This window comes from Pristiophorus japonicus, chromosome 15 (assembly GCF_044704955.1).
Source record: "Pristiophorus japonicus isolate sPriJap1 chromosome 15, sPriJap1.hap1, whole genome shotgun sequence".
In the NCBI taxonomy this organism is placed as follows: Eukaryota; Metazoa; Chordata; class Chondrichthyes; family Pristiophoridae; genus Pristiophorus; species Pristiophorus japonicus.
Genome location: NC_091991.1, coordinates 55,381,758 through 55,395,618, shown reverse-complemented (window position 1 = coordinate 55,395,618; position 13,861 = coordinate 55,381,758). Strand labels below are relative to the sequence as shown.

Sequence of the window (13,861 nt, the reverse complement as noted above, 5' to 3'; positions counted from 1 at the left end):
AGAACTAGTGTGCACAGCTCCTCATATGACTTATCTGTGGGTTTCACCGGAGCCAGAAGATTCTTCATGAGGCTGTAGGTCGAGGACCGCACTCCCTTTTGCAGCGCTTCCTTCTCCGTCCAGCTCGTTGGCTACAAAGTACTGGTCTAGCCGTTCGACATAGGCTTCCCAGTCCTCACCCTCCGAGAACTTCTCCAGGATGCCCACAGTTTTCTGCATCTTTGAGTTGGATTCGTATTCTCGTCGCCAGTTATTGTGTACCTAACACAGATGAGGCTGCACACAGGGAGGTTAAAGTAACAGTGACCTCAGAATTTAATAAGACACTCCAGAGTGAGGAACAGGCCTTAGGGGCCGGCTTACATACAGTGCTCCCAAGGGATGCTGGGATCCCTTGGGACTTCGGGGGATGAGCTCCCTGGTGGCGGAACATGGAAGTGCATGCTTTACAGATACACAACAAAGGTAATGAACTGTTGATGCTTCACAAACTGTGCACCAGTGACCTGCCGGATGGCCATGTACTCAGCAAACTGATTAATGTTGCTGATGTCCCAGAAGCAGTTTGGAAGGAGCGAGAGGCATAAACGTTTAGACTCACAGTGACCTTCACTGCCACAGGCCCTGGTGTTGGGCTCCAATTCTCGCTGTAACAGGTGGCACAGGCACATGACTGTCTCCCTGTTGAAACGCAGCTGCCTTATACACAACTCCTTTGTGAGTTCCAGGTATGGTGATCGGTTTCTGAAGTACCACATGCTGCAAGGCCCCCTTCACCCTCTTGCAGCCTTTGCAGGTCTTTGCTGCTTTCTTTTTGCTGCTCAAGCTTCTCCTCATTTGGAAGCATTTCTGTATGTCCAGCAGCCCATGTTCTGCAATTCTGAACAAGAAAATTCAAGTAAACAGTTCTAGCCCTTCACAAATGAATGCTGCAAAACTATTCAACAGCCAAAAAAGCACTCTAGCAGCCTAAAACAAGTAACCAGAGATGGACCTTAATGGAAGTGATAATTCCTTTCAATGCCACTTCTGAAAGCTGCATCCTGACTGTTGCTACCATGCTGTGCTGGGCAGGTTAAGGAAGTGATGTTTCAGGAGCGCATGGACACCAATTTCAAGAAAGTTCCCTGATTTAGTCGCGGAACCCTGATTTTACTATTTAAATAATGCCTACTCTTATTGCAGGTGGTCAGCAGGGAAGCCTATCGAACACATATAAAGCATTGCCTGCACTTCCTCCGCTTTCCTGGCACGCAACATCCACTCCTGAATTCAACCTCGTGTCATCCATTTTGGACACTGGAAACATGCATTGCAATTTCTACCCCAGTGTATTTCCCAATTGAGTTATCAGGTGAGCCAAGTTCCCCCTATTGACATACAACACAAACTGAACAGGAAACACAGCTTGATCCGGAGTAACTACCCATGTGGTTCGTGGAAGTCAAGGGTCCCAATAAATTTCATGGAAATGTTATATATAGATTTTAGGAGATGTCATTATAACTCGTTAGATTCCTCACAACTTTGCAGAACTTCAGCGGCTCTGCGCAAATAGTGCCTTGCGATGCTGGAATGCCTGCCCCAAGTCATCCTGTTCCATCAGTGCTGGCATCAGAGTCACTCTGAGCCCCAGCCTGTGGTTTGGTAAAACCTATTCATGTCAATCTAATGTAAAATGATCGACCAATATCAACCAGGAGGGACAAGGCACACTTCAGTGAGAAAGGTCTGAGGATAAATTAACATGTCCAGGAGAGATATATAAATATGTTTAGTACAGACACTATGGATTTTCCCTATGTTGCTGCCTCTGTTCGCGCCCCGGAAGGGCAGTAATGGCAACGGGGATAGTTTCTAGGCGAGTGGCCAGCTCCCAGCGCCCCGTCGGGAAATTAGTTGCCGGTTTTGCGGGGGCGCAGAACAGCACTGGCCGGGAGTATCGAGCCGGTGTGCAACGCCGCCGGTTTCGACTGCGCAGTGAAATGTGTTGTGCGCTGATCCTATAGCGCCCCGTGGTGTGCCATGTTGGGACGCCTGGAAAACCAGAAGGTCAGAGCTGTGAGTGATGGAATTGGTGAATGATGTAAGTTTGATTGTTCTGTTTAGTTTTATTTTTGCAATGTAACTTAGTGTGGGTGTTTAAGGTATTAGGAATGTTTGTTGTGTTATTAGGTGTGATTTTTTTTTCCACAGAAACCTCTCTTAGGGCACTCCGAAGCCGGCTCTTTAGCAATGGATTTTCAGTTGCTCAGCCGGTCTTGCGCACTAACCGAGGTGTATAATGCCTCCCTTAGCGTTCCGCCTTACACTCAGGGCCCAGCTGATGAATTTTGCTGACTGAGGCGCAAACTCTTCCCGGGCGCAAACTTTACCGCCCCGAAATGACCAGAACCGAAAATCCAGCCTGATAAGCTTAAGTTCACTGCTTTATTAACAATCCAGTATCAACAACTCCTTTAACATTGGCTGTGAGTATTTTCCTGCAGAAATGTCCAGGAGGAAATTCCCCCCCACCCCCAGTAGGTTACTGGGTTACCAGCTGTCTCAGTAAGTAAAGAGTCATTTTATTTTCTCCACTTTCCTGATTTCCTACATTAAGGTTTCAACTATGCAGTTGCACAGGAAAATTGTATCTAAGACAGCTCTTTGATGTTTAATATTGCAGGTTGTTGCCGTGGAATCTTTTGCATCGGGAATGGTACAGCCAGGTGGTAAACATGGAGTGCTGGCAGGGTGCCTGTAAAAAAATACTAACACTTTAATTAAAGCTTTGCCAAAGAATCTGTTCAGTGTTGCTCACCAATCAAAATCCAGACATGAAGCAGCATTACAGCTCTGTGAGGCCAACAGTTTCAGGGATGCAATGTACTGTACCCACTGGTCTTCTGCCATGGCATCCACACTTTGGATACTGCAGCAGTTTGGTAGATTACAGAGGTGGAGCTGTGAGTACAAACTGGGTTTGATGCCTGCTCCACTCATTTCCTGAGCAGAGCCATCAACTGAATACTTACCAAGCAGTGATAGCAGTGTCTCCGTCTGGGACAGAAGGATTGGTGGAGGGAAGTGGGAGGCTGTCAGACCTGGGTGGTTAATAGTGTCCCCTGACAGTCAAAAAGGCGGGGTTGTCTGGTAACAGGCAGATCCACCATGCTACAGGTTGCAGAAGTGTCACTGTCAGGTAGACCACAGAAGAGGTAGAAATTACAAGAAAGAAAATGGCATTAAAAAACATTGACAACTAAAATTTACCATCCCTCACCCTTTGATGTGTTCTGGAGGGAGTATGTTCCCATGGCAGTCAATTGGAGGCACTCTGCTCTCACTCTTAATCTTTAGTTTCCTATTATGTTCCTGCTCTTTTTCCAACAATGTAATTGCTTTTTTCTTCCCCTGTAAATCAATGTACAGATTGCCATTGGAGACAAATTGCAGCCAAGTATTTTCCCCCATTCTTGAAGGGGGTGGAATGGTGATTGGATATAGTGCAGCGATCAATTTAGAAACACGTGCTTGGTCTATATTTGAATGATGTTCAGAATCTCGGGAAACGTAACATCTCCAGATGTTACTGTTGCTCTTTGTCTCCGGCCTGTTAGAGAAGATAGGTGTAAACTTTCCAACATCCAGCCAGTCGTGATGTTTTAGGGAGGGGAAGTGGCGCTGCAGAGATGCTTGCAATCTTTGGAAGAACTCTGCCATCACGTCACCGTGTGGGGGTGGTTGAAGTGCAAGTCTTTGCTCTGCCCTGGAGAGAAATCCAGTAAATCTTGCGCGCTTATCTTCAAACAGATATTCTCTATTTGCACGTGTCAATAACTTTGAAACTGGCATGGAATGCCTATCAGGTCTCTCCCAGCAGGGTTGTTGGATCTGTAACAAGTGGAAACAGCTCGGTGTCAATTTGTGTTCCAACAATGTCACTTTATACAAACTTCAGACTAGATGCTCAACTGATATCAACTAGGGTAGCAGTAGATGCACTACAGTTGGTATCAGTGTCCCAGAACTCGATGGAGTAAAATCAGTCTAGATTCCCACTCTTGGTTGTTGTTCAGTGCTCCCTGTTGGAGTGTGGGCATCTAATGAGGACAGGATCGATGGTTATGATGAATGGTTGAATAACATTCACATATAAAGAATGGATATTTGGGAAAGGCACTAGAAGGTGCCCAATGTCCATGGAATTACACTCCAGCAAGCAGTAAATGGCCTATTAAACCCCCAATTTGGCAGATATGGAGCGCACGCACATTTCCGGCCGGAAATGAATCATCTGCCATATTGGTACAGGAAAAATAAATAGGTGTCCACGGTGCATGCCTGAAATAGGTGTTAGTCCCATTGCATATGCAAATAAAGGGCCTATGGCCTGTTTGAGGACCCCATTTCAAGATTGCTTTTCCCTCATGCAGCCCGCCAGGCCAAGTTGCACTCAGTAAAACCAGATGTTGGGACCGTCTGTGACCTACAAGATAAGTTTTTGAAATTGACTTACTTGAATGTGAAGCTGGTAGAAGTGGAATGCTCTTCCTATCCCCACATTTATAGGACATTGGCCGCCACAACCCCTGATTGGCGCTGCTCCCACTGACCCTGCCTCTGATTCCCCCACTGGCCTCCGATCCTTCCCGTGGCCTGGGATTCCCCCCACGGCCCCCGGTCCCCGAACTCTACCCAATGATCAAATCCCCCTGCACACCGCCTCAGTCTCCAAACACCCGAGCCCCAGCTTCACTACCTTAGTTTCCTCTTCGCTGGCTGTTCGCACCAAGCCAGTTCCATTGAAATGAGGCCCGAGGCACAATATCTGGGGTGCTTTGAGCCTCACCATTTAGATGCAGGGAATGTAGCCTGCACCAGAATCTCTAGGCCATTGTCCTCAGGCAGAGAGATAGGGAGAAAACTGGCAAAGACAAAAATCACATAATACATTTCCCCTCACATCACATCTGTTTAACAGAACAACTGTTCCCTGTGCATAACACATGGATCCATGACCCAAAAAGATGACCGAGCAGCCTGGGATGGAACTCCCTTAAATTCAGCTTTGATCTCAGTGCTGAAATGTCCAGCCTTACTTCAGTGCCTGCTGTCCTAACTGTGAGTGTTAAATAAGGAATTCAAATAATGCCACAGCACCAACACATGCACTGCTGACTGATACATGTTTTACAGGATACAGTCAGTGACCTTTGTCCCCATTATTTTATTAACAGTGCAGGCACCAGGTTGAATTTACACTCTGTTTTAAAAAATGAAAGGGGGCGATTTTCCTTGGATACTTTAGGTGCTAAAGAGCCTCCGAGATGGCCAAGGTGGGGCCTTGAGCTGCAAGTCGATTTAGCCCACCTTTAGTGCAAGACGCCATTTTGGTAAAGGAGTTCAAGCACGTGCTAGGAATGACCGCCCCAAGGATCGTTAAGGCTTTGATTGACAATTAAATTGCTTGCTAATGCTCATTAAAGAGGCTGCATGCCATTTTGCCTGCTGGTGCTGCAATTAACGATCCCTCCTAACAGCGACCAGCTGAACAGGAGTAAAGAAGTTGTTGCTGAGGGGGCACTTGTAAAATATGTAATTTTAATGCCCCCAAAAAAACCACCAAAAAACCCCCAAAAAAACCAAAAAATAGAAAAAATATGAAAAAAGAGGGCAGTTAAAAGTGTCTGGAGTGTCCCCCAGATCGGGGGGGCACTTGATCTAATGTTTATTTTGTCCCCCCCCCAAAAAAAAGAGTTGTTGCTGAGGAGTTCGAATGCAACTTATAGCCATGCTCAGCTTTCACTGTTCACTTGGTGCTGGAGATCGACTGCGTTTGAAGAGGACTTTTGAGACACAGTGGGAGACTTTCTGGGACACTTTGTCAAAACTTCACCAACACTCTTATCAACATTTATTCTGGAACCTCTCTGAGGACTTCACCTAAAGAGAGAAAGTAATGTGCTACTCTACTTTATTGGAGACCTTTTGGAGTCACCAGGAGAAAGGGGGTGCTTGTTTATGGGGATCTTACTAGGGGTCGTCCTTGGTCTGGAGGAGAAATTGGAGGAGGAGATGAGGCCAGGAGGAGAGAGGGACTAGAGGGCGAGGAGGGATTCATGGTGACTTGCTGCCTGCTCCACATTCTGGTGTCCAGCAGATACCAGACTTTATCACCACCAATTGTGCCAGAGGGTCACGCTCAGGAGTTACAAGAGGAAGAGGAGGAGGAGGGCGACCAGGGGAGCACCTGAGGGTGTCAGGTGGACAGCCCACACCAGGGAGGGACACTCATCACCATCTAATTGAAGAGCACTTTTGAGAGCTGTCCTCCACCATCAGACTCCGGAGCACTGTTGCCACATGCCTTACCTTCCACGACTGAGGATCCATCAAGAAGTCCACCAACTGCCCTCAATCCTTTCAATTCCTTCCCTATGAACAACACATTAAAAAAGATCACCAATTCCACCACTACCCAGTTACCATCATCACTCTTTAACTGCAGCAAAAACAAACACTGAACCAATGACACAAACAACAGCACTTACAAATCTTAAACTATTCACCCTGGTGTTTACCCTTAATGGTTATCTTATAAGTGTTCTTGCCTACTCTAGTGCTTCTACGAAGTGCAACCCCAGCGGGAAGAGGGAAGTTCAGAGGTCCTTTCTGCGATGCCCTCGAGAGGCTGTGGGCTGTGATGGCCCCATCTAAGACTACACCATCTCAGCATGGACATCAGCAGTCTGGGCCACCTGGCTGACCGGCAACAACAAGGACAATGGTGGAGTGGTGGGAGAGGGAGCAGGAATGCTGCCATCCAGAGAGAGGCCAACAGGTGCATACATTATATTGCCCTTTTCCTTTGTGGAAACATATTTGCTCTGAATCCTCATTATCTCCTCCTTGAATGCCTCCTACTGCTCTGACGCTGATTTACCTTCAAGTAGCTGTTTCCAGTCCACTCTTGCTAAATCACATCTCAGCTGAGCCTTTCCTCAATTGAAAATGTTTGCTCCTTGTCTATCTTTGTCCTTTTTCATAACTACGCTAAATCTAACTGAATTATAATCATTACCACCAAAATGCTCTCCCACTGATACCCCTTCCACCTGCCTAGCTTCATTCCCTAAAACTAAGTCCAGAACTGCCCCCTCTCTTGTTGGGCTTGCTACATACTGGCTAAAAAGGTTCTCCTGAATGCATTTTAAGAATTCTGCACCCTTTACACCTTCACTAATTTTAAGCTTCTCACATAGTTGGGATCAATTGCATCCCCAGTCAGTTCCCCTAATAATATCAGCACTGACCATTTGAAACACATGTAGGTACATAGGAACAGCAGTAGGCCATTCAGCCTGTTCCAGCATTCAATTAGAATATGGTCAATCTGTATCCTAGCTCCATCTATCCGCTTGATTCCATAACCCTTAATACTCTTGGCTAACAAAAAATCTATCAATCTCAGTTTTGAAATTATCAATTCATATTTAAGATAAAGAAACATAGGCCTCAAGTTTCGGCTCGAGTTGCTCCTATTTTTTTGGAGCAACTAGTTTAGAATGGAGTATCTTAGAAATTACAATTCTCGGCATTTAGTTTGCTCCAATTCTAGTGAGTTAGAATAGTTTCGTTTTAGAACAGTTTATTTTTCAAAAGGGAGCGTCAGTGGATTTTACAAACATTAAATACTTCACTTTTACAAATAAAGAGCCATCATCAATAATAAATGATAAATAAATCAACCAATAAATCAATCCAAAAAAAATTAAAAAATTAAAAATTTAAAAAATAATAAAAAATCAATCAATAAATAAAAAATTAAAAGTTTCTAATCACCTACTGCAGCACCAGGAGCCCTCCAACCGCCTGCTGGGATGGGGCTCTCCCAGGAGATGCCGGGCAGCCGGGCCCCGCCGCCGACAAGGATGCCGAGGACTTCGGGCGGGACCTACCCCCAGGAGATGCCGGACCGCCGCCCAGGACTTTGGGCGGGCCCTGCCGCCGACGAGGACACTGGCGACTTCGAGGACTTCAGGCGAGGCCCGCCCCCAGCAGATGCTGGACCGCCGCCCAGGACTTCGGGCGGGCCACGCTGCTGACAAGGACACCACTTCGGGCGGGGCCCACCCCCAGCAGCTGACCGCCACCCAGAACTTCAGATGGGCCCCGCCGCCGACGAGGACGCCACTTCAGGTGGGGCCCGCCCCCAGGAGATGCCGGGCCGCTGCCGAGGAAGAGGTAAGAGCTGTCAGGCCACTCGGCCCGGGATAGGGGCGAAATCCCTTCGGCCAGGGCTAGGGTCATCTCCCAGAGGCAGGATGCGCTGGGAGGGCCAGGAGCTACTGCACACGCTCCACTGCGCACGCGCGCAGCTGCCGGCACTGTTTTCGGCGCAGGGCTGTAGCTCCGCCCCCAGCAGCTCCTGCTGCACCGCGCCGAGCTGGAAACGGGCCTACAGATATCAGAGAATCACGAGGTAAGTATTCGCCGCAATTTCTGTTCTACAAATTAGCCGGGCCTCTCCAATGTGCGCTGTTCTAGCGGGGGTCCGAAACTTGAGCCCATAAAATCTACTAATCATGATTAATTTTAAATTTAGTAAAGAAATACAAAAGAAATTCTCCCCCCGGTGGGTATACTTGTACTCTCCCTTTGACATTACCATGCCCGGTGCTGGGCTTGTACTCAATTTTACCGGCACCCGATGACTGCCTGTATCGATAGGGTTTCTAATGCATCCTCTCATTGTCTTCAGTAGAGTGGTTCTTCTTGAACCACTGAAATCCTTGTGGTGATGGTGCTCACACAATGACATTCGGTAGGTCATTCCAGCATACTGACCCAGCAATGATGAAGGGACGGATATGTAGATATCCAAGTTAAGATGGTGTGTAACTTGGAAATTATGGTATTTTTGCAACACTACTGCTTTTGTCTCTTGGTGGTAGTGGTCCCAGGGTAGGTGGTGCTGTCAAAATAAATCTGATGAATTGCTGTAGTGCATCCTGTAAATAGTATATGCTGCAACTAAATATGGTAGGGATGGATACTGTGTCTAGTGGCAGGGGCACTGATCAATAAAACTTCGCTGTCCTCAATGATGTTGAATTTGCTGAAAGTTGTGTGGTTGGAGCCATCATGCAAATTTTGAATATTCAATCACACTCCTGACTTGAACCTTGCAGATGGTGGTGAGGTATTGAGGGGTCAGGAGGTGGCCCACTCATTGCAGTCTCTGCTCTGCTATTGTGGTGACTGTGTTTGAGATGGCTAGTTTAGTCAAGACCTTTAAAATTCCTCCTTGAGCAGTGCTATAATAACAGATTTGAGAATACCCACCACAAAGTTCCACCCATAACTCAAGCGGATGAGTAGAAAGCACCTCATGCCCCAGACAAGTCTGCCAATAATAACACATCCTCTGAAAATGAGCACCACAAATCTTTCACAAATACTCTGACACTTTCCCTTATCGGATCATTCAACAGATTGTTGATGCATACATCATCATCATCATAGGCAGTCCCTCGGAATCGAGGAAGACTTGCTTCCACTCCTAAAGTGATTCCTTTGGTGGCTGAACAGTCCAATACGACAGCCACAGACTCTGTCACAGGTGGGACAGACATTCGTCGGGGGAAGGGGGGTGGCGGGGTGGCACTGATTTACCGCACGCCCCTTCTGCTGCCTGCGCCTGACCTCTTCACGCTCTCAGCGTTGAGATTCAAGGAGCTCAACACCCTCCTGGATGCACTTTCTCCACCTAAGGTGGTCTTCGACCAGGGACTCCCAGGTGTCAGTGGTGATGTCGCACTTTACCAGGGAGGCTTTGAGGGTGTCTTTATAACGTTTCCGCTGCCCACCTTTGGCTCGTTTGCCATGAAGGAGCTCCGCATAGAGCAATTGCTTAGCGAGTCTCATGTCTGGCATGCGAACTATGTGGTCTGCCCAGCGAAGTTGATCGAGTGTGGGGATGTTAGCCTGGGTGAGGACACTGATGTTGGTGTGCCTGTCCTCCCAGGTGATTTGCAGAATCTTGCGGAGACATCGTTGGTGATATATCTCCAGCGACTTGAGGTGTATTCTGTACATCATCCATGCCTCTGATCCATACAGGAGGGCGGATATTACTACAGCCCTGTAAACCATGAGCTTGGTGGTAGATTTGAAGGTCTGGTCTTTGAACACTCTTTTCCTTAGGCAGCCAAAGGCTGCACTGGCTTACTGGAGGCGATGTTGAATCTCCGCATCAATGTCTGCCTTTGTTGATAAGAGGCTCCCGAGGTATAGGAAGCGGTCCATGTTGTCGAGGGCTGCGCCGTGAATCTTTATGACTGGGGGGCAGTGCTGCGCAGCGAGAATAGGCTGGTGGAGGACCTTTGTCTTATGGATGTGAAGCGTAAGTCCCATGCTTTCGTATGCCTCAGTGAATATATCGACTATATCCTGGAATTCAGCCTCAGAATGTCCTCAGGCATCGTCCTCGTACTGCAGTTCAACGACAGAAGTTGGGGTGATCTTGGACCTGGCCTGGAGGCGTCATAGGTTAAACAGCTTCCCACTAGTTCTGTAGTTTAGTTCCACTCCAGTGGGGAGCTTGCTGACTGTGAGATGGAGCATGGCAGCAAGGAAGATTGAGAAGAGAGTTAGAGCGATGACGCAGCCCTGTTTGACACCGGTCCGGACGTGGATTGGGTCTGTAATGGAACCGCTGGTAAGGATCACAGCCTGCATGTCATCGAGCAGCAGGTGAAGGATGTTGACAAACTTTTGGGGTCATCCGAAATGGAGGAGGATGCTCCATAAGCTCTCACGATTAACAGAGTCAAAAGCTTTTGTACGATCAAAAAAGGCCATGTATATGGGTTGGCGCTGCTCCCTGCATTTCTCCTGCAGCTGTCACACTGTAAAGATCATGTCCGTTGTGCCCCGTAGATGACAAAATCCACACTGTGATTCCGGGAGGAGCTCCTCGGCCACAGGGAAAAGACGGTTGAGGGGAACTATAGCGACAACCTTCCCAGTGGCTGATAGCAGGGAGATTCCTCTGTAGTTGCCGCAGTCAGACTTGTCCCCTTTTTAAAGATGGTCATGATCACTGCATCTCTCAGATCTCCCAGCATGCTCTGCTCCCTCCAAATGAGAGAGATGAGGTCATGTATCTGCGCCAACAGCGCCTCTCCACCATACTTTAGCGCCTCAGCAGGAATTCCATCCGCACCCGTAGCCTTGTTATTCTTGAGCTGTTTTATGGCTTTGCCTACCTCATACAGCGTTGGAGTTTCACTGAGGTGGTGGCGGGTCGCATGCTGCGGGATGGAGTCGAGAACACTTGAGTCAAAGGCAGAGTCTCGATTGAGGAGATCTTCAAAAGTGCTCCTTCCAGCGGGCCCTGACGGCCTCAGTGTCCTTGATGAGTGTTTCCTCGTTCTTGGCCAGGAGGGGGTGGGGCCTTGGAAGTTTGGACAGTAGGTGGCCTTGACTGCAATGAAGAATCCTCGCATATCGTGGCTGTCGGCCGGCCAGTTGTTGTATCTCCTGGGCTTTCTCCATCCACCACCTGTTCTTTAGGTCCCGGGTTTTTTGTTGAACCTCAGCCTTCTCTGTAACGTTGCTTTGCAGCTCCCGAGTTGGGTGGTTACTTGAGGCTCAGAAATGCTCTGCGCTTACGATCTATTAGTTCTTGAATCTCCTGATCATTTTCATCAAACCAGTCCTGGTGTTTTCTGGTTGAGTAACCGAGTGTCTCTTCACAGGCACTGGTTATGGAGACCTGGAGGGCAGACCAAGCGCTGTGGGCATTCAGTATCTCAGGGTCATCAAGGCACGCCAGATTAGCTGTGAGGCATTGGCTGTATAGAGCTCTCTTAGCTGGGTCTTTAAGTGCCCCGGCATTAACTTTTTTACGGCACTGCTTCTGCTGTCCCCTCTGCTTTGGGGCTATTTTTATATCGATGATGGATCGGATTAGGCCGTCCAGCAGTCGTCAGCTCCTGTCATGGCACGGGTGATGCATAGGAAAGAAAAGAGACTCTTGTGAAAGTCTGTTTAAATGAGAAATGCTTCTGTGATTTTTACTAAAAAAAAGCCGGGGAGTTGTGGTTTGTTTTATCTCAAACAGAATGAAAGTTTGTTTTAACCCTTCGTAGTGTTGTCCTGTATGTGGGAAGTTTAAGAGTGTGAACCTTATTGAATTACGTATATTCGGATGATAAGTTACGGAGCCAGGAAATGCACAAAGGATAGGTTTGTTGAAAAAAAGAAAAAAATTACATGGTCCCGGTGGTTAAAAAAAAAGAAAAATTTGTTGAAAGAAAACATTCAGAGAAGGCACAGCAACACAACTGAGATGGATTCAAAAGGATTTAAAAAAAAAATTATATTAAATAACACGACCTTGAGGCTGGAACAATTGAGATAACGAAAAGCAGTCCACAGCCTACGTGCCAGACTTCTCTCTAGTTATAAAAAAAAAGTAACGTACTAAATAGGTGCTAAAAAAAAAAATGTTCTGAGATTTTAAATTATGAGAAAAATTCCACTACAGTAAAAAAAAAACACTCCTGTCCAGTTGGCAGAAAAACTCCATTAAATTAGGGCTTTCATTGACTGATTGAATTTAAACTGCGCAGTAACGCGAAAGGATAGGGAAATTTGGAGACTGAAAGAAATTAATTAAGGCTCATAAGAAATCAAATTTAGAAAATTAGGCTCACAGGGAATAAAATGGGGAATTAAATTTAGAAATAGGTGTTCAACTCAGGTACGACGTCGACCTTGTATATCACTTGGCCCGTCTAGGCTCTGATTGAATTTAAAAACCCGCAGCAACTCGGAAGGTAGGGCCGACGCGAACGCGCAGCGGTGCAGACACGCAAACGACGCGAACGCGCAGCGACACTAACGCGTAGTGAAGCAAACGCGCAGTGACGCAGACGCGTAGTGACGCAGACGCGCAGCGGCGCAAGAGTGCGGCCGAGTAAAGGAGTAAAGGAGGGCTGACGCAGACGCACGGCAGCGTGAACACGTGGTGACGTGGGACGTGCGGCAGCACGCACCCGAGTAAACGTGGGCCGACGCGAAGGCGCAGCAACGCGGACCGCGAAAGTCTGTGCTAGTGTCAGTAAGTCTTTGTTAGTTTTAAGTGTTTTAAAGTCTTAAGTGTTTTAAAGTCTTAAGTATTCTAATCGCGCGGCGACGTGAACCGCGAGGCGACGCGGGAATCTTAAGTGTTCTAAATCGCACGGCGACGCGAACCGCGCGGCGACGTGGATCAGTGTTAGATTAGTAGAGTCTTTGTTTACCTTGTGTTTTAAGTCTTAAGTATTCTAATCGCGCGGCGACGTGAACCACGCGGCGACGCGGGAATCTTAAGTGTTTTAAATCGCGCGGCGACGTGAACTGTGCAGCGACGCGGATCAGTGTTAGAAGTCTTTGTTTATCTTGTGTTTTAAGTCTTAAGTATTCTAATCGCGCAGCGACGCGAGCCAAGGGTCGACGCGGATTGCGCGGCGACGTGAACTGCGGGGCAACGTGGGAATCTTAAGTGTTCTAAATCGCGCGGCGACGTGGATCAGTGTTAGCATTAGTAAAGTTTGTTTATTTGGAGTTGGTTAAAAGTCAGTGTTAGTTTCTGTAAAGTCTGTGTCTATTTTTAAGTTTGTTTAAATTGCACGACGACACGAACGCGTAACGACACGGTAATACGAGGGGCAGCGTGAAAATGGGTAATCAGTTAGATAAAACCACGGATGCGGATAGTCCGCTACAAAAGCTATGTGACGAATTCCCTGAAAGAGCTGAAGACTTTAGAAAATTATCAGGAGCCCTGAACAAATTATTAGGGGATGACCAATGGCCTCTAGGTGGC

The 13,861-nt window shown here is 47.4% G+C and overlaps 1 protein-coding gene across 1 annotated transcript; it reads right to left on the bottom strand.

Annotated features, from left to right (window-relative positions):
- Positions 1 to 609: 609 nt before the first annotated feature.
- On the bottom strand, positions 610 to 9,374 carry LOC139281543 (testis-expressed protein 52-like). The gene is made up of 5 exons (XM_070901709.1): positions 9,331 to 9,374; positions 6,358 to 6,420; positions 3,266 to 3,876; positions 2,597 to 2,740; positions 610 to 880 (listed from the first exon to the last, which is right to left on the bottom strand). Exons 2-5 carry the CDS (start codon positions 6,376 to 6,378, stop codon positions 610 to 612), a joined length of 1,047 nt encoding a protein of 348 aa, XP_070757810.1. The 5' UTR covers positions 6,379 to 6,420; positions 9,331 to 9,374.
- Between the last annotated feature and the right edge of the window lie 4,487 nt (positions 9,375 to 13,861).

Excerpts from the sequence above, each read along its gene's own strand:
- LOC139281543 (XM_070901709.1), bottom strand. The coding sequence starts at position 6,378 with ATGGATCCTCAGTCGTGGAAG. Across the intron at positions 3,877-6,357 it reads TGGATCCTCAGTCGTGGAAG|ATCCAACAACCCTGCTGGGA; the intron begins GTAAGGCATGTG and ends CACTTGTTACAG. Across the intron at positions 881-2,596 it reads TGCATAGTTGAAACCTTAAT|AATTGCAGAACATGGGCTGC; the intron begins GTAGGAAATCAG and ends TTTCTTGTTCAG.